This window comes from Sturnira hondurensis, unplaced genomic scaffold (assembly GCF_014824575.4).
Source record: "Sturnira hondurensis isolate 20B ecotype Veracruz unplaced genomic scaffold, ASM1482457v3 Scaffold0022542, whole genome shotgun sequence".
In the NCBI taxonomy this organism is placed as follows: Eukaryota; Metazoa; Chordata; class Mammalia; order Chiroptera; family Phyllostomidae; genus Sturnira; species Sturnira hondurensis.
The window spans coordinates 475054-499294 of record NW_028095173.1 but is presented as its reverse complement, the minus strand read 5'-3'; the positions used below and the strand labels follow the sequence as shown (position 1 = coordinate 499294).

Sequence of the window (24241 nt, the reverse complement as noted above, 5' to 3'; positions counted from 1 at the left end):
TTTCTGTGGCAGCTTTTATTTTTCCCTTAAGACAGTCCATTTTACTACAGACATTCATTTAGAGGAAATACATGTCAGTTTCTTTTAAAGTGCAGAACTCATACAATTCCCATAACTACAGATCAGAATTACAATGAGCAGAACACATCAACTTAAACACTCAAGGTCATCTCAAATCCTGAAGAGTCCAGGCCTCTGTGACAGAGGAAGAATTTTGCGGGTAAATACTTGAACTAAAAGTCAGGCAAATATAAAATATGCTCATAGCCTTCATCTTCTGATTCTTAAATATTCAACATAGTTAAGATTCTCATTCAAATCTAATTAAGTTGTAATAACACCTGAGAGTGTTTCGTAAATGTTTGATTTAAAAACTCCTAGATAGAATTCATTTGCTACTTTTCTACTCTACTATCTATATTTTTCTTTGTTTCATCTGTCTTCTTTTCTTTCCACAAGTTCCCAAGGACAATTCCTAAAAAAAGTATTAGCCCTACTGTTCGGTTGGAGGCAAATTTATCCCAACAATCCTCAGGTCTGTGGATGTCTAGAGTGTAAATCTGTGAAAGAAGAACACAATGCTGCATTACTGCTAGTACGGACTTTTTGGCAACACAAACAAATCATTAGAGAAAATATCAGCACTTTTGTTACAGAATTTTAAGCACTGGGAAGCCCTTCAAGTATCCCAAATAGTTTCCCAGTGTAGACAAATCTACCGTATCTCTCACTAGGCATCGTCTAACATGTCTCCTAAAGACTTCCCCATGATGAATGATGCATGACTGAATGCTTTGAGAGGCAACCCACACTATTTTCAGTTCTATTTAGAAAGCGATTCCTTCCACTAACTGGTCTAAAATCTGCTTCCTATAGCTCCTACCCTCCATTTCTAGCTTTATTCTTTGGAGCAGTGTTTCTCAACAGGAGAACACGTCACAGTTGGGCAGGACAACTCCACTGTGTAGGGCTGCCTGGTGTGCTGGAAGTTAATATATCTGGTTCTCACCCACTAAATGCCTGTAGTGAGCCCTCCCCACTTTATTTATGGTAATAAAAATACTCTCATACATGTGTAAATTTCCCTCCCATCCCCACATAGAGAAGGGAATCCTAGCAACCTACATCTGCAGCTGGTGACCTAGGGCAAACACACTCCTACTTCTCCATGGTAGTACTGTAACTGTATCAGCAAAGTCTCACGTCCCTGTCTTACTCTTCCCCAGCAATCATCGGCAACTTGCTTAAGCATCAGCAACCTGCATTTTCACAACTCTTCTTATTGTGGCCTGCAGACTTAACATCATGATTTCCTCCTTTTCAAATACTGGAAGGCTATTGTGTCAAGGACTGGAAAGAGGACCACGAACGCAATTGGAAAGTATAAAGTGTGTCCCAGATAGTTGTAATATTTGTCATACTTTCACATTTCTCCACTAATATCCAGGAGCTTAAATAATTGCTAAATCTCCATTATTCTGACCAGAAAATCAACTGATGGTGATAATCCTATGGAGCTGAGTTATGACCAAAAGAGAACACAGGGAAATTCTGAGGAGGAAAATAATTTGTATCTGAGAATCCCTAATACATCTTTCAGCTTTCCTAATGAGAAAAACAATGAAGATGATACAGCACAGAGTTTACTTTTTAGACATCAGACTTGAGTTTCCTTCACATGACATTATACAAGTCTTGCTTACATTGATAAGTAACTTGCAATAATCTGTATAAAACAGATAATCTAACTATAGGCTAACTTCTCTTCAAAGAAAATGGTAACACCGATGCAAAAACACATCCATTTACAACCAATCTACTAATTAAAATTAGATTTAGTTAATTCATTTTACATAGGTCAATAATGGAGATTCACAGTATCAGCTTGTAGAAGGCTGGGGTGCTGGGTGCATACCCTGAAATGACAGCTTCCTACGCTCCAGGCAGAACTCTGATATGTTATAATAATAACATGACTTATCTGGACTTGGTCTCTATGCCAGTGGGATCAAAACCTATGAATATTTAGTTTGCTTTGCATCTCTGGAAGCCCACATTTTGAAATAAAGTTGTGATCGGTTGCTTTCAGAGTAATTAACTTTAACCTGCACCTTCAGACACAGCTAAAATTTTTCTAGACATATATCAGAAATAACTCCAGAAAAATCAGAGGGAAAAAAACCTACAATTAGTTTTAAATTATTTCTCTAAAACAATATAGTTAGCTGTTTTATATGATAAATTGTGGGAGGGGAGAGGGCTATTCAAGGCAGTTCAAGCAAGTGTTTGTTTTAAGAAGTACCTTGCTTGTAAATACAGAGGTTGTTTCATTTAAAGAATAATTATAATTTATTGGCATACCAAAAAAAAGTGAGAAAAAAAATAAGATGGTCAAACCTGGTGAGTCAGATGGGCTCCGACAGCAGCCAGAGCAGCGTAGTAGGGCACGGTCTGACCAGCAGTCACTCCCACCAGGCTCAGTGCCCCCAGCATTGCTGCACTGAAGCCACTAAGCCACTGCTTGGCGTTCTCACGAAACCTCAAGGCTGTGGACTTAAGACCAATCAGGGCATCGTCTCTCTTGTCCTAACATCAGAAAGTAATAAGAAATTATTATTTGCTGACATACCATAAAATTCACCATTTTGAAGTGTACGATTCCGTGGTTTTAGTATGTTCACAGGGTTGTGCAATCATCACCACTATCTGATTCTGGAGGACACTGTCTGTTAAGAACATTTCTGTGTAAATATAAAGATACACCATGAGCTGTGAAAGATGACAGTAACTCAGAAACATGGGTTGATCAGTAATGAATGTGTAGGCCAAACCAAAGTCAAATGTTACTGCTCTTCCAGCTCTATTTCTACGTGTCATTGTACTTACAATCCTATGATGACTTCTAACTATACATTACTTTCTAAAAGCGCTGTACAGTACTACATTAAAACTCAATTCAAATTCTTTACATAGCTCCTCCTTATTGCAGAGTTCTCAAATCTCAATAATTTCTTGTGCATTTTAGTTTTACTGTTGTTTAAAATCACAGATGTAGAAAAAGGTTCACTTATCACTCAATCACATCTATTCACACTTCACTTCAAACTCAATTTATGCCTTGCTCCCATCACATCCTTTCTATTAAGCAGAACTAGGTTCTGATATACAGTCACATCTAGCAGACTGCTTTCCTCTAACAACTTTATATGCAAGTATTTCCATATGCTGTTGTAATTATGGTCATGTGGTATCAGAGGCTGCATGATGAACTCTGCACCCACCTGCAGGCAGATAGCTACCTTTTGTCAAAGTCTCAAAATGCAGAAATGTGGGTATGTTTTCCCTTTCATACTGCAATCACCTTGAGGGTGCAAGCTGTGACTTAAATTATGTGGACTACAAAAATGTCAGTAAGTATATGGTGTTTTACCAAAGAAGTTAATCTAACTGGAGTAGTTATCCCTAGATGCAGAACCTATAGGCATCTCTTCCAAACTTACTTAAGTTTCACTTCAGGAATCAGGCTGACTACAGAGCTGGCAACTTTTTTGTGATAATACGCACATGGTGGGGGGAAGGAGCTAATGAGAAAAAGCTCTAAAAAAGGATGAAATCCAGTATTTCAGAAAAATACTGAGAAAATTTCTTCATAACTCATAAACGTAAAAGGAAAATTAGTAACATACACAAAAAATGTTAAAAAGATTTAACTTATGAAAGGCAATATCAAAAACTATCAAAATATATCATTAACTAAGGAATACCACTCTTAAAAATTTACCTGAAAAGCTCAGTCATAAAGTCATTACTAATTAGAATAATACTATTTATTATTGGAACTCAGAAACAACCTGAATGGCCAAAAGAGACAAACTGTTAAAAATTTATGGTATATTAAATCAATGGGCTACTATGTAATCTTAAAGTAATAATGACAAAAATAGGTAGAAATCTGGGAAAACATTTATTACCTACACTGGGTAAAAAAGCTGCCTAGTATTGTATAATGATTAGAGGCATCAGCAGAAGGGCAAGAGAGGGTGGTGGCTGACAGCACTGACCCTGGAGGCTGTCCCGGTCTGAGTCTCGGGCCTGTCATCTACTAACTGTGTGATGCGAACCAACGACTTCCGCATGCACACCTCCTCATCTGTATACATGAGGACAACAAAAGTACCTTCCTCTAAGGTTTTGTGAGGGTTACATTAGTGTTTGCAAGGTATTTAAAATGGTGCCTAGCATACTGTAAATACTAATTAAATTAGTATAAATAAAATAAACAAGTTGACCTACTTGGTAACATACACACATGAAACAGATATGTTGTTTGCACCATGGAAGCATGAATTTTTTTAGGAAAAAAAAACCACTTTCCCTTTAGTTTGGTTCTTAAAGTTGTAAAAAAAAACAACAACTAAACCGAAATTAAGAAAAAAAATGACATTTCTTTACCTGATAGGCATAGATAGTATCATATATCAGAGTCCACATAATTCCAGAAAAATAGAGAGGCAGGCAAACTGATGGGTCACAGGAGCCCTTGACAGCAGACCACCCAAGTAATGCTCCCCAATTAAAAGTAAACCCTACAGGCGATGAAACAGAAAGAAAGAAAAAGTTAAATATACTTCAGAGTTCCACAGGGACAGAGAGGGACACCAGCACGGATTAAATGCTTCTGTGTATTAAGCTCTGGGTATGCTGTTTTCTAGTATGATTCCTCCTTAAACCCTCTCAGCTCTCTGTGTAGTTATTAGGTACATTTTATAAAAAACAGGTTCAGAGAGGTTAATTAATAATTAAAATAACACTGCTAAGAGAAAGAATAACACACTCCTGATAAATAGGTTTCATGAGAACATTTATCCCACCTGGTATGGTGCCTGGCACAATCAATAAATGGTAGATGCTGGGGTCCAAACTTAGGCCTGAGTCAAAATCCTATGATCTATATAGTATTCCATTGTGTAAATATGCCAGTTTTTTGATCATTTACTCATTTGATCATCCACTCATTTACTGGTGGGCACTTACACTGCTTGCAGCACTTGGCTATTGTAAATTGTGCTGCTATGAACATTGGAGTGCACAGGTTTTTTTTATTTAATGGTTCAGGACTCTTAGTGTATAATCCTAACAGTGGCACTGCTGGACCAAAAGGCAGTTCCATTTTTAGTTTTTGAGAAAATTCCATATTGTTTTCCACAGTGGCTGCACCAGTCTGCATTCCCACCAACAGTGCCCTACGGCTCCCTTTTCTTCACAATGGAATACTATGCAGCAGAAAGAAAGGAGCAGCTTCGACCCTTCTCGGTAACATGGATGGAACTGGAGAGCATTATGCTAAATGGAATAAGACAGACAGTGAAAGACAAATACATGACCTTACCCATAAGTGGAACCTAATCAAGAAAACAAACAAACAAGCAAAACAGAACCAGAGACATTGAAATAAAGAACAAACTGACAGTGACCAGAGGGGAGGGATGAGGGGGATAACAGGGGAAAGAAGGGAAAAGGGCTAGTCAAGGACCATAGAAGACTCATGGGCATGGATTGTGGGATTTGGTGGGGGGGGGGGTAGGCGTCAGCCATGGGGAAAAAGGTGGGACAACTGTACTTGAACAACAATAAATAAAAAGCAATACTAAATTGTTTTACACTCCCCCAAATCCTATGACTTTTTCATTATCAGTCTACGTCCCCTGTAAGCTAGACGTTTCTACTTGCAAGTCTCTCTAATACCTCACTCAATGGATCCCAAGCATCTTTTCTCAGAAATCCTCTTTCTCCTATGTGGCCTATTTCTACTCAGAATCTCTCCTCAACTGATGGAGGGCTTCTCCTCTGCGGTCCCACAGCACTCATGCCAGTACATTGTACTGCAATGGTCTGTTTATCACTGTCTCCTTCAAGAGGTGAATGTGGTTTTTTAATTTGATTTTTAATTTTAGAGAGTGGGGAAGGATGAAAGAAAGAGAAACACTGACATGAGAAATACTGACTGGATGCCTTCCACAGGCACCCCAACTAGGGACCTAACCCACAACCCAGGTTTTTGCCCTGACTAAGAATCCAACCAGCAACTTTTCGATTTGTGGGATGACACCTAACCAACTGAGCCACACTGGCTGGGGCATCATGGTAAATGTTTTGCAGTCACCTTTTAGTTTCCTAGTACCTGGTGTAATTCCTGGCACAAAAAACAAGTTAGAGGTTCTATGTATATTTGAGTATACCAGCTGTATACTCAAAAACATCATCTTAGACAGGAGATGCTTATCCTCCTTATACCAAAAGATTCCCAGGTCAGTTAAAATATAACGGCTTTTTTTTTAAATAAAAAGGAACACAACATTGAGAGGATCTTAGAAAAAGATTATAGTAATCCCACCACAACTTTCCAGCTAGGCTCTCATCAATTTCTTGGAGTATCTGTAGGTTCTTCTTTTATTAACTAAAAAAAAAAAAAAAAAAAAAACCAACCCCACAAAAAACCACCCCCCAAAACAAAAAACACAAAGAACTAAAATAGTTTAGGGAATACTTTAGATTATTCTAGTAATATAAAAGACTAGTAAATATTTTTCTTCCTCTCATTCGACTAATAAACATTTATTGAATTCCTGCAGTGTACCCAATGCTATGTTAGATGCTGAGCGATCCATCTGTAAAGAATGCTTTGTCTTTTAGGCATTTACAATTTATTACTGGGGAGGCAGAGGAGGCTGTCAGTCTCGGTGCCTTCTTGTTGTATTAATGCAGTTGACATGAGGTCACCAGAGCGCTGTGGGAGCCCAGAGTGGTGTAACTTTTTCCTGGGATATCTGAGGAAGGCTTCACAGAAAGGGAGCTCTGAGAGGCCAGATGAGCTATCACACATACTTTATTTTAACCCTTTTTCTTCTGCTCAGAGTGTTTTCTATTCCAAAGTCTTCAGGGCATCTAGATCAACCACTTAAACAGAGAGGTAGGGTCAAGAGAGCTAATTTTTTTCTTCATAACATACCCAGACTTTTTGTCTATATTATTTTAAAATAAATGTTATTGTTAACGCTATTATAGTTGTCCCAATTTTTCCCCTTTGCCCCCTCTCCACCCACTACATCCCTTCCCTCAAGCATTTCCACACCCTAGTTCATGTCCATGGGTTGTGTATGTAAGTTCTTTGGCTTCTCCATTTCCCATTCTATTCTTAACACCCCTTTGTCTATTTTGTACCCACCAATTATGCTTTCCATTTCAAGTCACTTCACCCACTTCCCATATGCGACAGGTGTCCTTCCAGCTGTTGCCTGGTGGTGAATCCCAGAGTGGGTAGGGCTGCCTACGTTCTAAGTCTGTTTAAGCCCTTTGAACAGTCTCCTGAAAATCAGGCAGTTTCCTCTACCACCCCAACCCCCACTGGTTTTTACAGCCAGAAGTTACGGGAATTTATCTTCCTGGTGCTGAAACCCTAGGCTAGGGCTGGGATTGCTTGCTCCTAAAGTGTCGCTCCCGATATTTATCCACCATGTCTCACCACAACTGCCTCTCTGTGCCACACTGCATCTCTGCCCCTCTGAATGAACATGGCTTCTTTAAATTCTTGGTTGTCAGACTTCTATATAGCTCAATTTTCTGATGATTCTAGGTGTTATTTGTTTTGAGGTCTAGTTGTAATTCTTTCTGGGGTTGTGCAAGAAGGGGAAGTGTGTCTACCTATGCCTCCATCTAAACAGAAGTCCCCATACCCAGATTTTTAAAAGAGTATTTCAGAGTAATAATGATAATAATCATAATAAATATGCAAGATTTTTTAGCCAAATAGAAATGGCTAACTGTCCTCCTTTAATATATGAAAATCTATTCTTGGTTTGGAAAATTTCATGACTGAATTGACATTTTTTTATCTCTGCTCCATTAGATATGCATATATGCATGTATAATATTACATCTAAAAGTATAGTTTGAAGGGCAGGGGAGAGTAATGGGGCAAAATGAGGACAACTGTAATGAACAACAATAAGAAAAATTTTTAAAAACATAAAATTTAAATAGAATAAAATAAAAGTATAATTTGAAGATATCAAAGGAAATAGTTGTAGTTAATTCAAGCTCACCCAAGGCTAATTGAGGCCAGTACGTAACTCTTTTCATTACTGGGTAGGTGATGACAAGAAGTAGGGATGCTGTGCCAAGAGCTATACTGAAATCAAGAAAAACCATTAAAAAGATTAACATCACCATGCCTTACAAATCACTAAATAAGACAACAAAAGTAACACTAATTGTGAAAATAATTTATCTTAATTATAGTTGTGTTATGTAAAATTATCTTCCTGGACTTTGATTAGGACAAAGGATGATTAAAAACTACTTTAAGCGTTGCCCTGGCTGGTGCAGCTCAGTGGATTGAGCACGGGCTGCGAACCAAAGTGTCACTGGTTCGATTTCTACTCAGGGCAATGTCTGGGTTGCAGGCCAAGTACCCATTTGGGGGCAAATGAGAGGCAACAACATATTGATGTTTCTTTCCTTCCCTTCCTCTCTCTTTAAATACAAATAAAAAAATAAAAAATCTAAAAAAAAACCCCAAACAAAAAAAAAACCCAAAACAACTACTTTAAGTGTTATAAAATAACCAAACACAGTAACAACAGCTAACACGTGTAATGCTTTCATGTACTAGACACTGCTCTAACCACTTTACATGTTACTTAAGAGGCAGGTAGTTTTATTCTACTTGGTTTTTTTGCAGATGAGGACACTAAAGCTTGAAAAGAGTAAGTAATCTGCCAACTGTTACACATCTGGTCAATAGCAAGGCCAGGATCCAAACCTAAGGCAGGCTGGCTCCAGAGTCCAATTAATTACCCACCATATGCAACTGCCTCTCTAAATTTTGTATTCAAACATTAAGACAGCTAGAAACTGAGACTCCTAACAGAGAATTAGAGTCAAGATATTCAACCTTATTTGCTCAATGGGTGTTAATTCTCTAGAAGAGGAAAAGGTGACAGAGTCCCTATGAAAGGAGAATAACATAAGATGTTCCTAGGTAGCGCAAAGTTCTCCTAACACTACCCCCTAGGAATAACCTCCCAAAGTGTTATCATGTGATGGTTGCTGGCAGGGCAAGGTACACAATTAAGTCTAGTCTTTGTAAAGTAATGCTCATTTGCTGACCTCCTCCTCTTTTTTGGTCTTATTGGAGCACTTTGTAAGCAACCTTCTGATGCACTAAATTTTGTCTGTTTAAGAGATACAGAAATGAGTCATTCCACTTTTTTTGTCTGTCACACATTAGAAACGTAACTCTGGGAAAGACCAGTTCTTCTTTTTGCATTGTGAGTATAATCACTTCTGCTCTTACCTACTTCCGAGATACTATCAGTATAAATAAAATTATACAGGGGTGAGCAAAAACAGGTTTATAGCTGTGAGTACATAAAACACAAGAGTTTATTCTTATATTATTATTAATTATTGTATTATTTCCCATGTGAACTGTAAACCTACTTTTGCTCACTCCTGTATAAATGAGTATATCCACACACATCCATGCATGTACCTAAAACAACCTATTAAGTGCCTTGTGTCCCTTAGAAACATGTCGTGCAAGGTGCTTCAGAATAAATTAAATGCTGATCTCAATTCCTTTGGCTGAAAACATACTTGTTTTACAATGTGTGGTAACTTATTTATACTTGCTAACTTATAGACCCTCAATGGGTAGCGAATAAACAACTTTATGACAAACTTATTTTGATTTTATTTTATTCCTATTTCCTTCATTTCAAAGGACAGATTTTATACATGATTATGAAAAACACATTTACTATACCTGTAGTAATTCAGACACAGAAGAATACCCAGTGCCAGGGTCAGCTGTACCCCGAGAAAAACAGCGGACTGGAAAACTGAAATGTCTCCAGCAGCTATTGGGCGACTTGCTGTTCTTGTAACCTTAATACATAAAAACAGATACCTTAGCTTCATGTAATAGCTCAATAATTTATTTAAACATTTCATTCAGAGACTGGTGTGTGGTAAGCACCAAGGCAGAAATAAGAATAAAAGGTGAAATCAACACTGGAAGTACTGCCAAGAATCAAAACTTGATATTGAAAGTAGCTTTGGAAAAAACTAAAATTTCCCATCATTCATTCCCTTATCACCCACCCCTAAACAAAACAAAGATACTTCCTTATGCAGTTACTTAGTGACCTAGCTTAAATAGTAAGTGTATGTTCAATTTCCATAGAGAAAAGAGGGACAACCGTGAGAACTGTCAGGAAAGAAAAACTGCAGTGCATGTTAAATAAGGCTAATATTGTGTGAATGTGTTGAGTATGGGAAGCACTGCAACCAGAAATCAGATGTGAAGAAAGAAGACATGTTATGTGGGTTGGAAAATTAGAGGGCTTTTGCCAGCTTATTTAGGAATGTGTCTAATCTTATATTAGCTGCACCCAAATATAAAGGGCAAACCCACTGTGAGAATATGAACAGAAAGAGCAATTATGTGAACAAATAATATATATTACTTTGTTCTTTTCCTTCCAAAACATCATTAAATGTGATTATTCTAAATTGAACCACAGAAAAAAAAATAACCAAAACTTTTAACATTGCTAAAAAAAAACAAAACAAACAAAACAACTCAGGATCCGAGATCAGAGAACCCAGCACTTTAAATCCCATTCCATCACTTATTGACTATGAATTTGGGCAAATTACTTAATCTCTCTTGGGCTTAGGTTATATACCTGTTAAAGGAAAAACAGAGAGAGGGAGAAGAGAGAGACGTAATAATAGCACCTATTTCACAAAGTAAACACAGTATTTGAAGCGCGTGAGTATTCAATAAATGTTAACTATGTCACTAAATGTTAATATAACATATTTTTGTATATTTACATCAAGAGGTAGCAAACTATGGCCTGTGGGCCAAATCCAGCCCAATGCCTGTTTTCATAAAGCCTGTGAGGTAAAGCAGGTTTTTCCTTTTTTTAGATGGCTGAAAATAAATTTTAAAAAAGAGTAATGTATTATAACACATGAAAATAATATAAAATTCAAATTTCAGCACCCACAAATAGTTTTACTGAAACAGAGGCACACCCATTTGTTTACATATTGTGTGTGGTTGCTATCACGCTCCAAGAGAGTAGTTGCAACAAAGACAGTAGGGCCCACAAAGCCTAAAATATTTACTATCTTATTCTTTACAGAAAACATTTGTGGACCCGAGTACTAGCATGTTTTACTCTTCCATAAAAACAGTACTCTGTCAAACTGTAATGACTCATCTTGGTTAGAGTGCTGGAACTGGATCTTCCAGACTTGCTTTAGTCTCTAGTTTCTGTTAGAAATAATATTTATGTTCTTATATCTGTTTCAGGATATTATGATTCTTCCAGCTAGTATCTGACTGTTGACAATGCACTATTCTAAGAGCATCACATCACTGAACCCTATAACCACCTTGTCTATAGCTACTCACAAGGTCTTGGCATTTCTAAGTTTTAGGAAACTAAAGCAGAGATGCAGGAACTTTCCAAAGTCACAAGGAGTACAACAACATCGTCAGTCCGGTCCCACTGACCACACTAACCACAACATTACACTAGCTGTTCAGTACAGTTATAATTATCTACCTAAATTTGAAAGCGGAAAATAAGCACTTGATCAAAAGACTAAAAAATGATGATCAAAACATATTCTATATGGTTTTTACGAAACCAGAATGCTCATAGCTCATAAAACCAAATCGATACCTGTGCATTGATATTATTTTAATGTTTATCTACCTAATGTTTATCACATGGCTAGTAGATTAGATACATCAGAAAAACACATCTAACCCAGATACCCTAATAGCAACTCACTTAAAATCCTGACCATAAACATATCCTAACCACATATAGCCTTTAAAAAACTGTGAGGTAAGCAATACAACGTGGCTAAGCTTTTTAACTAGTCCTTTAAAAGAGATGCATATAACATTTTAAAATTCAGGTTAGCAAAACCACTTCAATAGCTATAAAACACTCATTTAAGCACTTTGTTGTATGTCAATGCAGAATCTGGATTCTTCTAGTCAGAGGAAAATAGCATGCAGGAGATAAAGAATATTTAGTCAGCTCCCTTAAATCTAGAGAGGAAAAACTATCACTTAGGGGGAGCTGATGGAAAAAGTTGGTTTGAATATATCATTTTTTAATCAAACTTTTTCTTTTCTTTTTTTAAATCATTTTTTTCTTTTATGGTAACTGTAGATTCATATGCAGGGTTTTTTAAAATTCTCTCTATTTTGAAAAATACAGAAATCCCATGTACCCTTTATAAGCCCCCCAAGGGTTACATCTTATAAAACTTTACAGTCCAGCATCACAACCAGGATTTGGATATTAGGTGCTCTAATCATGTTCAAGAATTATTGTGAAGTGATATGTTCCAGACACCTCATTCATATGCTTATGCAGAATGAAAAACTGACTAGCATGTATGAAGCTCCAAATCAATGCATCTCCTGGCTAGGATCAAGGCATCCAAACTGGATCTTGGCCTATAACCAAGATAGCTCTAGCCAGCAAAGCTTTCATTTAGAATGGAAGGGGAGATAAAGTGCTTCTCAGATAAGGTCAAATTCACGGAGTTCATCACCAACAAGCCCTTATTATATGAAATGTTAAAGGGACTTATCTAAGAAAAAGAAGATAAAAAAGATGAACAGTGAAAGGACAGCAAACTCAGTTATTAACAGCCATACCTAAAGCAAAAGCAAACTAAGAGGACAGCTAGATCAGGAGCAGAACCACAGAAATGAAGATCACATGGAGGGTTAGCAACAAAGGAGTGGGAGGAGGAGAAGGGGGGAGAAGGTACAGAGAATAAGTAACATAGACAGTAGGTAGAAAATAGATGGGGGGAGGGCAAGAATAGTATGGAAAATATAGAATCTAAAGAAATTGAGACACGTGGACATAAACTAAAGGGGGAAGAATGGTGGGGGAGGGGGTGTGCAGGGTAGAGGGGATTGAAGGGGGAAACAGGACAACTGTAATGGCATAATCAATAAAAAATATATAAAAATAATAATTATAACAAATACTAATAGGGTAGTCTCTGTTCATTTACATTAAGATGTGATTTACACATGAATAGTTACAGCTCCAATATACATGGCAAAGGAAGGGATGACAGGTCTTTTATTTTTAATTATTTTATTTTATTTTTTTAAATCCTCACCTGAGGATGTTTTTTTTCATTGCTTTCTAGAGAGAAAGGGAGAGAGGGAAAGAGAGAGAGAGAGAGAGAAACATGGATCAGCCGCCTTCTAATACATGTCCCAACCAGGGATCAAATCTGCAACCTAGGTATGCGCCCTGACCAGGAATCAAACCCCTACCTTTTGGTGTAAATGCTGACTCTCCAACTAACTGTACCACACCAGCCAGGGTAAATGGTGGTTCTTTTAGATACTCAAAGGTTTAGATGGATTTTTCACTTCACTCCTAACAGCCTTACCCTGGCCTTCTAAATCCTAATTCATTTCATAAAAGTAAAGTATACACCCTGTCCCCATGGCCGCTCCAGTGCTGAGAAAAGAGGTGCACTACACTTTGTAACACTATTACAAAGTGTTACATTGCATTATTACAAAGTGTTACAATGTACCCAGCTATTCATTCAGCTATTATTGGCACTTCTTATGCTGGATTTCGGTGAGGACACTAAATGAGCCTGCTGCTTTGTGAAGCATTAAAGAATGATGCCACCATGTTACTCTACAGAATTTAGATGAGCCTCTCTGCTCTTTTTGATGATGAAGCTACCTTTTTATCATAGTCTCGGTCCCACATGTCATTAATAGTACAGCCCGCTCCACGCATCAGAATAGCGCCAGTGCCAAACAGGGAGAGCATGTACCAATCTGGAAAACAACCCGGCTCCGCTGCCAAACCAATGCTCCAGGTACAAGGCAAATAGAGCAGCCAGGTTCCTAAGCAAAAATAAAAAGACAAAATAAGTTACAAATTCAAGTTGATTAACTGCTTTCATTTGTTTAAACACCACATCCCAAAGAAGTAAAAAAAAAAACAACAAAAAACAAGTCAAAAACACATGACAACAGGGACAATAAATCTGTCATTCATAGCACAAAGGACTATTTTCCCTAATATATAGGGTTCCTAGAAACTGAAGAGAATCAATATAGTCCAACTGAAAAATGGACAGAAGATATAATAGAGGTTCACAGAAAGAAATACAAATGGTTCTTATACATATGAAAAGATAACCAACTTTGGACTGCATATAATAGAAATCAGTCTCCTCTGTAAGGTATGTATTGCTCTCTAACAAACCCTTTTCTGCTTAACCAGCTTAAAAAAAAAAGATAACCAACTTTGAAAAACACACATTAAAATTACACTGAGGTAACATTCTTCACCTATCAGATTGACAAAATTCAAACTCTTACAACACACCCTGGGGAATCGGATACTTTCACGTATTCCTGATGAGGTTCCAAAACAGTCCAACCCTTATGGACAACCTGAAAATTTTGTGTGTAGACATGCACACACACAGATGAAACAAATACATACATCTGAATGTTAGTATGTTCACAGACCATGTCAGGAAGGATATATTAGAAACTTGTCTCTGAGGAGGGGAACTGATTTGCTCAGAGACTTCATTTTCAATCTACTCTTATACCTTCTGAATTTTGTATCACATGCATGTACTACCTGTTCAAAATTTCTTTACTGCTTTTGATATATTTACAATAAAATAATCTTGTGGTAGGGAGATTATTAACCGTTTTTAAAAATATATATTTTGCAACTACATGCACGAATGGGCTTTCTTGGTCTTTTGCCCAAAACCAGATGAAATTGAACTAAAACCAAACAGAGCAGTCCCCACTTATCTGTGGGTGGTGGTATGCTCCAAAACCCCCAGTGGATGCTTGAAACAGTGGACAGTAGTAAACACTGCAGATGCTATTTTTTCCTATACATATGTACCTATGATAAAGCTTTATTTATTAATTAGGCACAGCAACAGATGAACAATAATTAATAAAATAGAACAATTAAACAACATACTGTAATAAAAGCTATGTGAATGTGGTCACTTGTTCCAGCAGATTATAGAGGCCCAGTGCTTTCTGGCACAACACACTGGTGTCAGCCACAACACATTTTCTGTTCATGTCTTCCCCTCACAAATTCAATGCCTTTTTCACCTCAACTAAGCATTTATCATACACTGTGTCTGTAACTTTTGCAGTATGAGGTCCATAATTGCAGTTTGAAGTGCAACAAACCAGCACAAATTTTTTTCTCCTTCATAATTTCACGGATAGAAAATTAGTTCTTACTGTAACCTTAGCATACAATTTCTTTTCTTTCCTTATTGAGAACGTTCACCTTTTCACTTTAAGGAAGCACTTCACAGCTTCTCTTTGGCATATCGGAATTGTAAGCATCACTCACTCTTGGCTTTGGGGCCATTACTAAGTAAAGAAAAGTTACTTGAACACAAGCACTGCAAAGCAGCAACAGTTAAGTAACGGGCAGGTAGTGTATACAAACCCGACAAAGGGATGACTCACATGCTGGGCAGACAGAGTGGGGGATGAGGCAAGACTGTATCATGCTATTTCAAAATGGTAGGGAACTTAGAACTTATGAACTTACTGAATTATTTCTAGAATTTCCTACTTAATATTTTTGGACCAGCCCTGGCTGGCATAGCTCAGCGGATTGAGCGCGGGCCTGGGAACCACACGATAGCAGTCCGATTCCCAGTCAGGGCACATGCCTGGGTTGCAGGCCAGTTCCCAGTGGGGGGCACACGACAGGTAATCGTACATTGATATTTCTCTCCCTCTCTCCTTCCCCTCTAAAGATAAATGAATAAAATCTTTAAAAAAAATTTTTTTGGAGCATAGTTGATGATGGTTAACTGCAATGGCAGAAAGTGAAACGGCATAAGGTGGTACTACTGTAGATTGTGTGAATAAGAAATTTCGCACATGAACTTTAATAGATACCTTACTTTCACAACAAATGTTTGTGAAATGTTTCACAACAAAAAGTCAACAACTGTTTGGATATGGTGCTAATTAGAAAAATTCTGAGTTTTCCTTCCCTATTTAGCAATATCAGAGAAGAAAGATATGTGGTTACTGAAAGCTCAGATCCTATATGAAAACAGGCAAATGGTGAAGTCCTTATAATCATGTTTAAGTTTCTTAAATTTGACTCATTTGCAAATATTTATAAATCACATATTTTGTGCCAGGGCTGTGCTAGGAACAGGGAATACAATAGTGACTGAGAGTTGGTTTCTGCCTTTACACAGCTTCTACATCAAAAGGAAGAAACACAGCTAACCAAACAGTAATAAAATAGAACAACTCAACAACAGAGCAAGCACAGGGTCCTACAAAGGCATAAACCAGAGCTGCCTAAGTTCACTGGTGAGACAATAAGGAGAATTCAGGAAGGCTCTTCCAAAAGGGGCTTAAACTCAGAAAAGGCAAGGAGGAGCTAAAAGTGAGAAATGGCCAGTCCAGACCTGAATTAACGGTAGTTAATGTGGTGGAGGAATAAAATTTCCTATAACCTTCTAGGTTCTTTTGGCTAGTCTAATAATTAAATCAACATGTGGCAGATTAACAAGAGAAACTAACCAAATTTAATTACATACATATGGACAAGAAGTCTGAGACCCACTGTCCTGCTGGACCACAGAGAACAGGTTGGGCACTCACGAGAGGCAACCACTCGTTTCTCTCTCACATCAATGTTTCTCTCCCTCTCCTTCCTTTCCCCTCTCTCTAAAATCAATAAGCACGTTCTCAGGTGAGGATTAAATAATAAATAAATAAGAGCCCTAAAAAGGGGGGAGGGGTGGTAATTCATAGACTGAGCAGATAAAAAAGAGCAGATATCCAGTAGTTACATGCTTGCCCTGCCCTCTAAATAAGTTATTTTTGCTAATAACTCTTGTTATGGACAAGGCCCCCAATTTAAAATTTAAGGGACAGGTAAAAGTTTCTCTTGAACTTGCAAGGTCTCGATTACCTTCAGCTCAAAATAACTTCCATGGCACAAAGGCACATATTGGAGCAACTCATTCTGATCCCCTCCACTAACATGTACTGAATGTTCGTGAAATGCCAGGCAGTGTTCTAAATGCTTTATATGTATTAACTCATTTAATCTTCAAGAACACTCATAAAATAGGCCCTATTATTATTATTCCTATTTTACACATGATGCAACAGATGCACAGAGGATACAACAATGGGTTTAACTACTTCCTTATAACTCAAAGGGACAGAGGAGCAGCTGGCTGATCCTGTCCAGATAGAAAAGAAAAACAATCACTTCACAGGCATTATTTTCCTGGTACAAAGAACTGAAGGTTCCACTTCCAGAATAATTCTAGAGAAAGCTGTATAACCTCCTGTAACATTTTGTGTTAAGAACAAAATTATCTTGGCCTTAGTTTGTACTATAGGTGACATATTCACTTACTAACAGGAATCTGTAGGTCACCGCTACAGATGAGGAGCATTCCTATAGTGAAAGAACAAGTCAGACCTCCTGCTTGACGCCTGCTACTCATAAGTGCAATGACTCCGACACTAAAGTATATTAAACTTTAAGGCTCATTCTTCATCACCTATAAATGAGGGGGAAAATATCTACCTTTCAGAGTTATTATGAGAAGCCAATACTGGTGATGAAAACACAAACAGTAATAAAAAATACAGAGTGCTTACTATGTGCCAGGTCCTGTCATGTAACACTTTTGATTCTCACAACAAATCAATGAAATAGGGACTGTTTTCATCACAAACAGATACACTTCAGGAAAAAAAATGTTTACTGTAGGAAAAGAAAACTCTGTCTGGGAGATTAAATAAAAAGAGCAAGTTTTGGCAGGTGATGGGCAAAAGAGCCCACATAAATGGAGTCTAAGAGTCATTCACTGATTATACCTTAACTTTAAAACAACATAAACACCTATAAATGCAGTCAGAAAATTACATCACTGATTTAGTGAAAGAGTGCCACCTGCTGAAACTTTCTCAAATAATATCATTGTAATCTTTTCTGAAAAATAAAACACTTTGGTTTATGAAGATTAGTATTAACTTCAACAAAGTAAAACAATGAACATAAAATCAAAAGATTTTCAATAAAGAACTGAAATAGCAAACTTGAATTCTACTACCATCAATTTAGTGTTCCTGGCATACACAGTGGCTCAAAAAGTATTGAATGAAATGAAACACACAGAACTACTAATAAGTTATCTTAAAAATCCTGTAATCATTACCTTATTTAGAACCAAAGCATGCAGGTTGGTCTGTTCTAAAATATTAGGTTGGCCAAAAAGTTCATTTAGGTTTTTCCATACAATGGCTCTTGTAGTGTTTAGTTGTCTTTAACTTCACTGGAGACAATTCTGTTACACTGCATTGTGACAGCTGTCACATCAGCATGCCTTTAAAAAAACATCAAAACTAGTGAATTTTTGTGTAGCCATTTTCATAATGAAGATGAAAGAAAATACGCAACACTTTTGGCATATTATCCTTTATTATTTCAAGAAAGGTAAAAATGAAACTGAAACACAAAAGAAAGAAAAAGATCTGCACAGTATATGGAGAAGGTGCTGTGACTGATTGAATATGTCAAAAGTGATTTGTGAGGGACTTCCGCCAAGATGGAGGCATAGGTGGAAACACTGTGCCTTCTCCCACAATCAAGTTTGAATACAACAAAGGTTTGGAGAACAAAGACACACCCAAAGACCAGAAAATTGAATTATACGGAAGTCCAACAACAACTAACCATTCAACCGGGATGGTAAGAGGGGCAGAGCCAGCAGCAGAGCAGGGTCGGGCAGGAAAAATCCCCAGACGTAAGCGCGCAAGTGGCCCGGACCCAGTCAGGGTGTGGGGCAGACTGACCGCAGTCGCACATTGGCACACAGTGAGAAGGACCACGCAGGCCCCAGGGGGCGAGGGCTGATGGCGGTGGCACACTCGCGTGCAGTGGGACGAAATGCGCGGGCCCCGGTGACGGTGGCAGCTGTGGGACCTGTGGGGGCCACGGCAGGAGGCGGCAGACCAGACGCCATTGCTCCTCGTTGACCCCACCCCCACATACAGCATCACAACCTCGCGACTGAGTTGCCCTGCTCTGGTGAACACCTAGGGCTCCGATCCTGCTATGTAACAAGCACGAACAGCCCAAAAGATGGCGCAAGAAGAACTCAAAGTCCCAGAGCCGATAACTCTAAGTGACCAAGAGATTGCCAGCCTCTCAGAAGCACAGTTCAAGACACTGTTTATCAGGATGCTCACAGAACTGGTTGATTATAGTCACAAATTAGAGGAACATATGAAGGCTAAACTAATTGAAATGAAGGGAGATGTCCAGGAAACCAACAGTGATGGAAAGGAAACTGGGACTCAAATCAATGGAATGGACCAGAAGGAAAAACAAAACATCCCACCAGAAAGGAATGAAGAAATGAGAATTCAAAAAAATGAGGAGAGGCTTAGGAACCTTCAGGACATCTTTAAACGTTCCAACATCCGGATTATAGGGGTACCAGAAGGAGAAGAGGAACAGCCACCAGTGGAAAACTTATTTGAACAAATAATAAAGGAGAACTTCCCCAGTCTGGCAAAGGAAATAGACTTCCAGGAAATCCAGGAAGCTCAGAGAGTCCCAAAGAAGTTGGACCCAAGAAGGAACACACCAAGGCACATCATAATTACATTAGCCAAGACTAAAATGAAGGAGAGAATCCTAGAAGCAGCAAGAGATAAGGGGACAGTCACCTACAAAGGAGTACCCATCAGACTGTCAGCGGATTTCTCAAAAGAGACCTTACAGGCAAGAAGGGGCTGGAAAGAAGTATTCCAAGTCATGAAATCCAAAGACCTACAGCCAAGATTGCTTTATCCAGCAAAACTTTCATTTAGAATGGAAGGACAGATAAAGTGCTTCTCAGATAAGGTCAAGTTCAAGGAGTTCATCATCACCAAGCCCTTATTATATGAAATGCTAAAGGGACTTATATAAGAAAAAGAAGATGAAAAATATGAACAGTGAAAGGACAGCAAACTCACAGTTATTAACAACCACACCTAAAACAAAATCAAACCAAGAGGACAGCTAGATCAGGAGTGGAACCATAGAAATGAAGAACACATGGAGGGCTAGCAACAGGGGAGTGGAGGAGGAGAAGGGGGGAGAAGGTTCAGAAAACAGCATAGACAGTAGGTAGAAAATAAATAGGGGGGAGGGCAAGAATAGTGGGGAAAATATAGAATCTAAAGAACTTGAGACACGTGGTTCTAAACTAAGGTGGGGAGAATGGTGGGGGAGGGAGTGTGTGGGTGGAGGGGAATGAAGGGGGGGAATAGAACAACTGTAATGGTATAATCAATAAAATATATTTTTAAAAAAGTGATATTTGTGAGGTTTGTTAGGTACTACTGACATTTTGGCCAAATAGTTCTTTGCTGTAGGGCTGGTCTTATGCATTGGANCAGAATTTAAAGAACTTGAGACACGTGGTTCTAAACTAAGGTGGGGAGAATGGTGGGGGAGGGAGTGTGTGGGTGGAGGGGAATGAAGGGGGGGAATAGAACAACTGTAATGGTATAATCAATAAAATACATTTTTAAAAAAGTGATTTGTGAGGTTTGTTAGGTACTACTGACATTTTGGCCAAATAGTTCTTTGCTGTAGGGCTGGTCTTATGCATTGGAAGATGTTTAGCAGCTCCCCTAGCCTCTACCCACTAGAAGCCAACAGCAGCAGATAGCTGACATACACAAAATATCCAAATCAATAAAGGTATTGGTGAAAATGAAAAGTGTGTCTTTTATTTTATGGAGAAAACTAAATACACTTTTTAGCCAACCAATATATAATAACTATTACCAATCTCCTTCAATTCCCACTTCACAAGTAATAATAACTAACATTCTTGAGCACTTATGTCAGGCACTGTTCTAAATACTTGATATATATATGAGTTCTCATGACAATCTTATCAAGTCAGTATTATTAGTATCTTCATTTTATAGATGAGAAATGATGGCTGAGAGAGGTAAAGTAACATAATTGAGGTCCCTCAAATGGGCAGAGTGAAGATTCAAACCCAAGAGGTCTGGCTCCGGAGCATTACGCAAAACCCCTTTGTAGCCTCTTAGTATGTGGTAGGGTGGTCTAGCCACTAAAGTAGAAAAAAGAGGTTTACCAAAATGGGAATAACAGTACCTGTGGATCTGCCATGGATGCCTGTAAACTTACAATGAAGCTCTGTGACACAGACCCAAAGAACAGAATTATGGTTAGGCTTTAGATTAGAACTGGGCTTGGAAATTTATGCCCTGTATCTGGCCCCCAAAATGCAAGGGGCCATGATGGGCAGGGCTGTGCCTTATCATTTTTTGCTTTTATACTTTAATTGCTGATTGCTATAAACTCTTAGTGCTCTGATCCCAAATAGGTAGTGCATAAACCTAGGATACCAAAAACAAAGCCTAATTTGAGGTCTTGGTTCAGCAAAGCTGGAGAAAATATATCTACACATCTGAATGTACTACCATGCACTGCAATAGGAATGCCAACATCTACCTGGAGTTAAGCCTCTATGTACCAATCCCTCCCATTTTGTCCATCCTTTTTCAGTCCAGCTTCTAACCAGCCTGTACTCCCACTATTTTCTACTCAGAGGTGGGATTCTAGACCAGATTATATTCTTAATGTTCTAAGAACACTCTACCATCCCATCTTTGCCAAAAACATTTCCCCCACCGATCAAGAGTTCTGCCCTCCTCTGCAAAATCTACCTGCCTTTAAAGTTACAATTTCTTCTTTTTTCCAGCAATGAAAATCTTCAGTAATTACTGTCTTTCCTGCACTTACTACCTGTATCACTTAAATCAGCTTTTTCAACTACACCAGGAATTCCTTGAGAGCAGGGAGTTTCTATAGCTCTTCTATCTCTGAAGTTGGGTGATGTTGTAGTTGTTTATTAATTCATTCAATACTACTGTCAGGTGCTGTTCTAGGCATTAGATTTTTTTAAAAGCCCATTTATGTGGAGCTTATACTACATTGGAGAGATCAATCACCCAATAAATGCATAATGTTCGTTAGTGGAGAGTGCCACAAAAACAACAACAAAACCGGAGGTGAAGGGACAGAGTGAGGTGGTGGGTGGTATTTTGAACAGGAAGGTCAGTGAAATCCTCAGGAGCTGATTGTGAGCTGAGAGGTAGTCCCTAAGTGCTCTACTTGCTGCATTCACATGCATTAAATCTTTGTGAGACGGGGGATGTAGAGCAAAGAACTGGAACCCGGTGTCAACTGTTCTGGCTCTGCCTAAGAGCCTTAGTTTGTTCAGTGTTTTTACTGTCTATTTGCACTGGGAGCCCTACAGAATTACGGGAACGATCAAGCATAATTAAAGTTAGGAAGTGCTACAATACTGCACGTCTCTGCAAATCCAGGGACACAACGAGCACGGGATTTCGGTTCGATTCCATAAGGATTATGGAATGAGCGAACTTTTTTGCCTGGCTCAGACGCTCAGGATTTAGAGGAGCGTTAGGCAGGTCACTTCCCAGTTGCCAGGTTCGGGTGTCCGGAGGGCACCCGGCGCTTAGTGGCCAAGACCCAGCTTTAGTGCTTCACTTCCATTACACCAGCAGCCCCTGGCCCACCAGCGCACGTGCGCACTCACCTACTGGCTTGTCCAACCTCATGAGGCGCAGGTAGGGCTGCAGCGGGCGGGGCGCGGACTCCACTACCGCAGCTGCAGACAGGCTGAGCCGACGCCAGCGCACGCCCCGCCCCGCGGAGGGCTGCGGGTCCCCAGGGCCTGGCGCGCCAGCCGAGCGCGCCAGGGCCAGGGAGCGGCCCCGGGAACCCCACACACAGGCCTGTATCCGGGCTCGCAGACATCCTGCGAAACGCGCGCCGCCCGGGCCCAGCATAGTATCAGGAAGCTTCCTTGCGCACCGGCCTAACGTCGTTTCCGGGAGTCGGGTCCAGGGTGGGCATGCGCAGTGAGACAGCGAGATGCCAGTTTGCGCCTGTTCTGTGTGGGCAGTGAGTGGTGTGGCGCTACCCTTTTGAGTAACAAGGAAGAGGGGTTATTGTGGTCACTTTACCCGGGAGTGTGGTCCCCTCGTTATCAGCTTTCCTGTTATCAGCTTTCCCAGTTTTAGAAGGAAAAAAAACACGCAAAAAACCTTCTGAATCCAAAATGTTGGTTTGCAAGCAGGTGGTTCCATTTTTAAAGCTAAAAGGGGCACCTAGAGGCCATATCCAAGAGTGTAAGTTGAAGCTGTACTCAAAGTTAAAGAATGCTCATTACACAAGTGAATACCTTATATTTAACAGTCTAATTCAAAGGAGTTGGTATAATTGAGAGCCGTGGAGTGTTTGAGAAGCTAAGAGCCTGCTGCTAAGAAGAGCTGGTTGGCTCTCAGTTTCTTGGGTGGCCATGTGTGCCAGGCACTGTTTCAGACGCTTTACATGCATTAGCCCATTTAACCACTTACTGAGTGACCATGGGCAAGTCACTCATCTGGATTTTAGAATTCTAGGGGATTAGGTTAATCTTTAAGTGTCTTTCCTTAAACCCCCAACCTGGTGATGCTGTGATATTTTGAGTCCCCAGTGGTGGTGTTACCAGACAGGAACCTAACCGTGAGCGGGTCTGCCTAGTGCCAGCTGGTACTGTGTAGTTTCTTAACTTCATGTAGGAATGACTTCATAATACAAGCCCAGGTGACTATGAGGGTACATTTATTAAAGTTGGGGACAGTAGAACAAGGAGTAGAAAAAGAAACAGGAGAGCTTAGGCTGGGCTGCCTTAGTTTACTGGAAAGTCAGAGAAAAGAGAGCTTTGGAGACAGGTTCAGGAGGTTAGCCTGGGACAACGTGCCACTGCCCATTGCCTTAGAGTTTACGAGACACCTGCTTGAGGGGAAAGAAGTGGGGAGTGGGAAGAGGAAAGGAAAGGGAATGGCTGGGCCTGCTCCCCAGAGGAAGAGCTCTGAGTGCTGCATCTTTGTCTTGAGGCTTCCTCTCTCTCTCTCTCTCTCTCTCTCTCTCTCTGTCCTGGGGAAAGGGTGTGTGAATCTGATGCAAGGTCTCAGGGGAGGGTTCATTAGACTTTTCATCAGCTC

The 24241-nt window shown here is 39.3% G+C and overlaps 1 protein-coding gene across 1 annotated transcript; it reads right to left on the bottom strand.

Annotated features, from left to right (window-relative positions):
• COQ2 (coenzyme Q2, polyprenyltransferase) lies at nt 1-23063 on the bottom strand. The gene is made up of 7 exons (XM_037035624.1): nt 22789-23063; nt 13824-13990; nt 9827-9948; nt 8103-8188; nt 4453-4586; nt 2398-2586; nt 1-560 (listed from the first exon to the last, which is right to left on the bottom strand). Exons 1-7 carry the CDS (start codon nt 23039-23041, stop codon nt 396-398), a joined length of 1116 nt encoding a protein of 371 aa, XP_036891519.1. The 5' UTR covers nt 23042-23063; the 3' UTR covers nt 1-395.
• Nucleotides 23064-24241: the final 1178 nt, after the last annotated feature.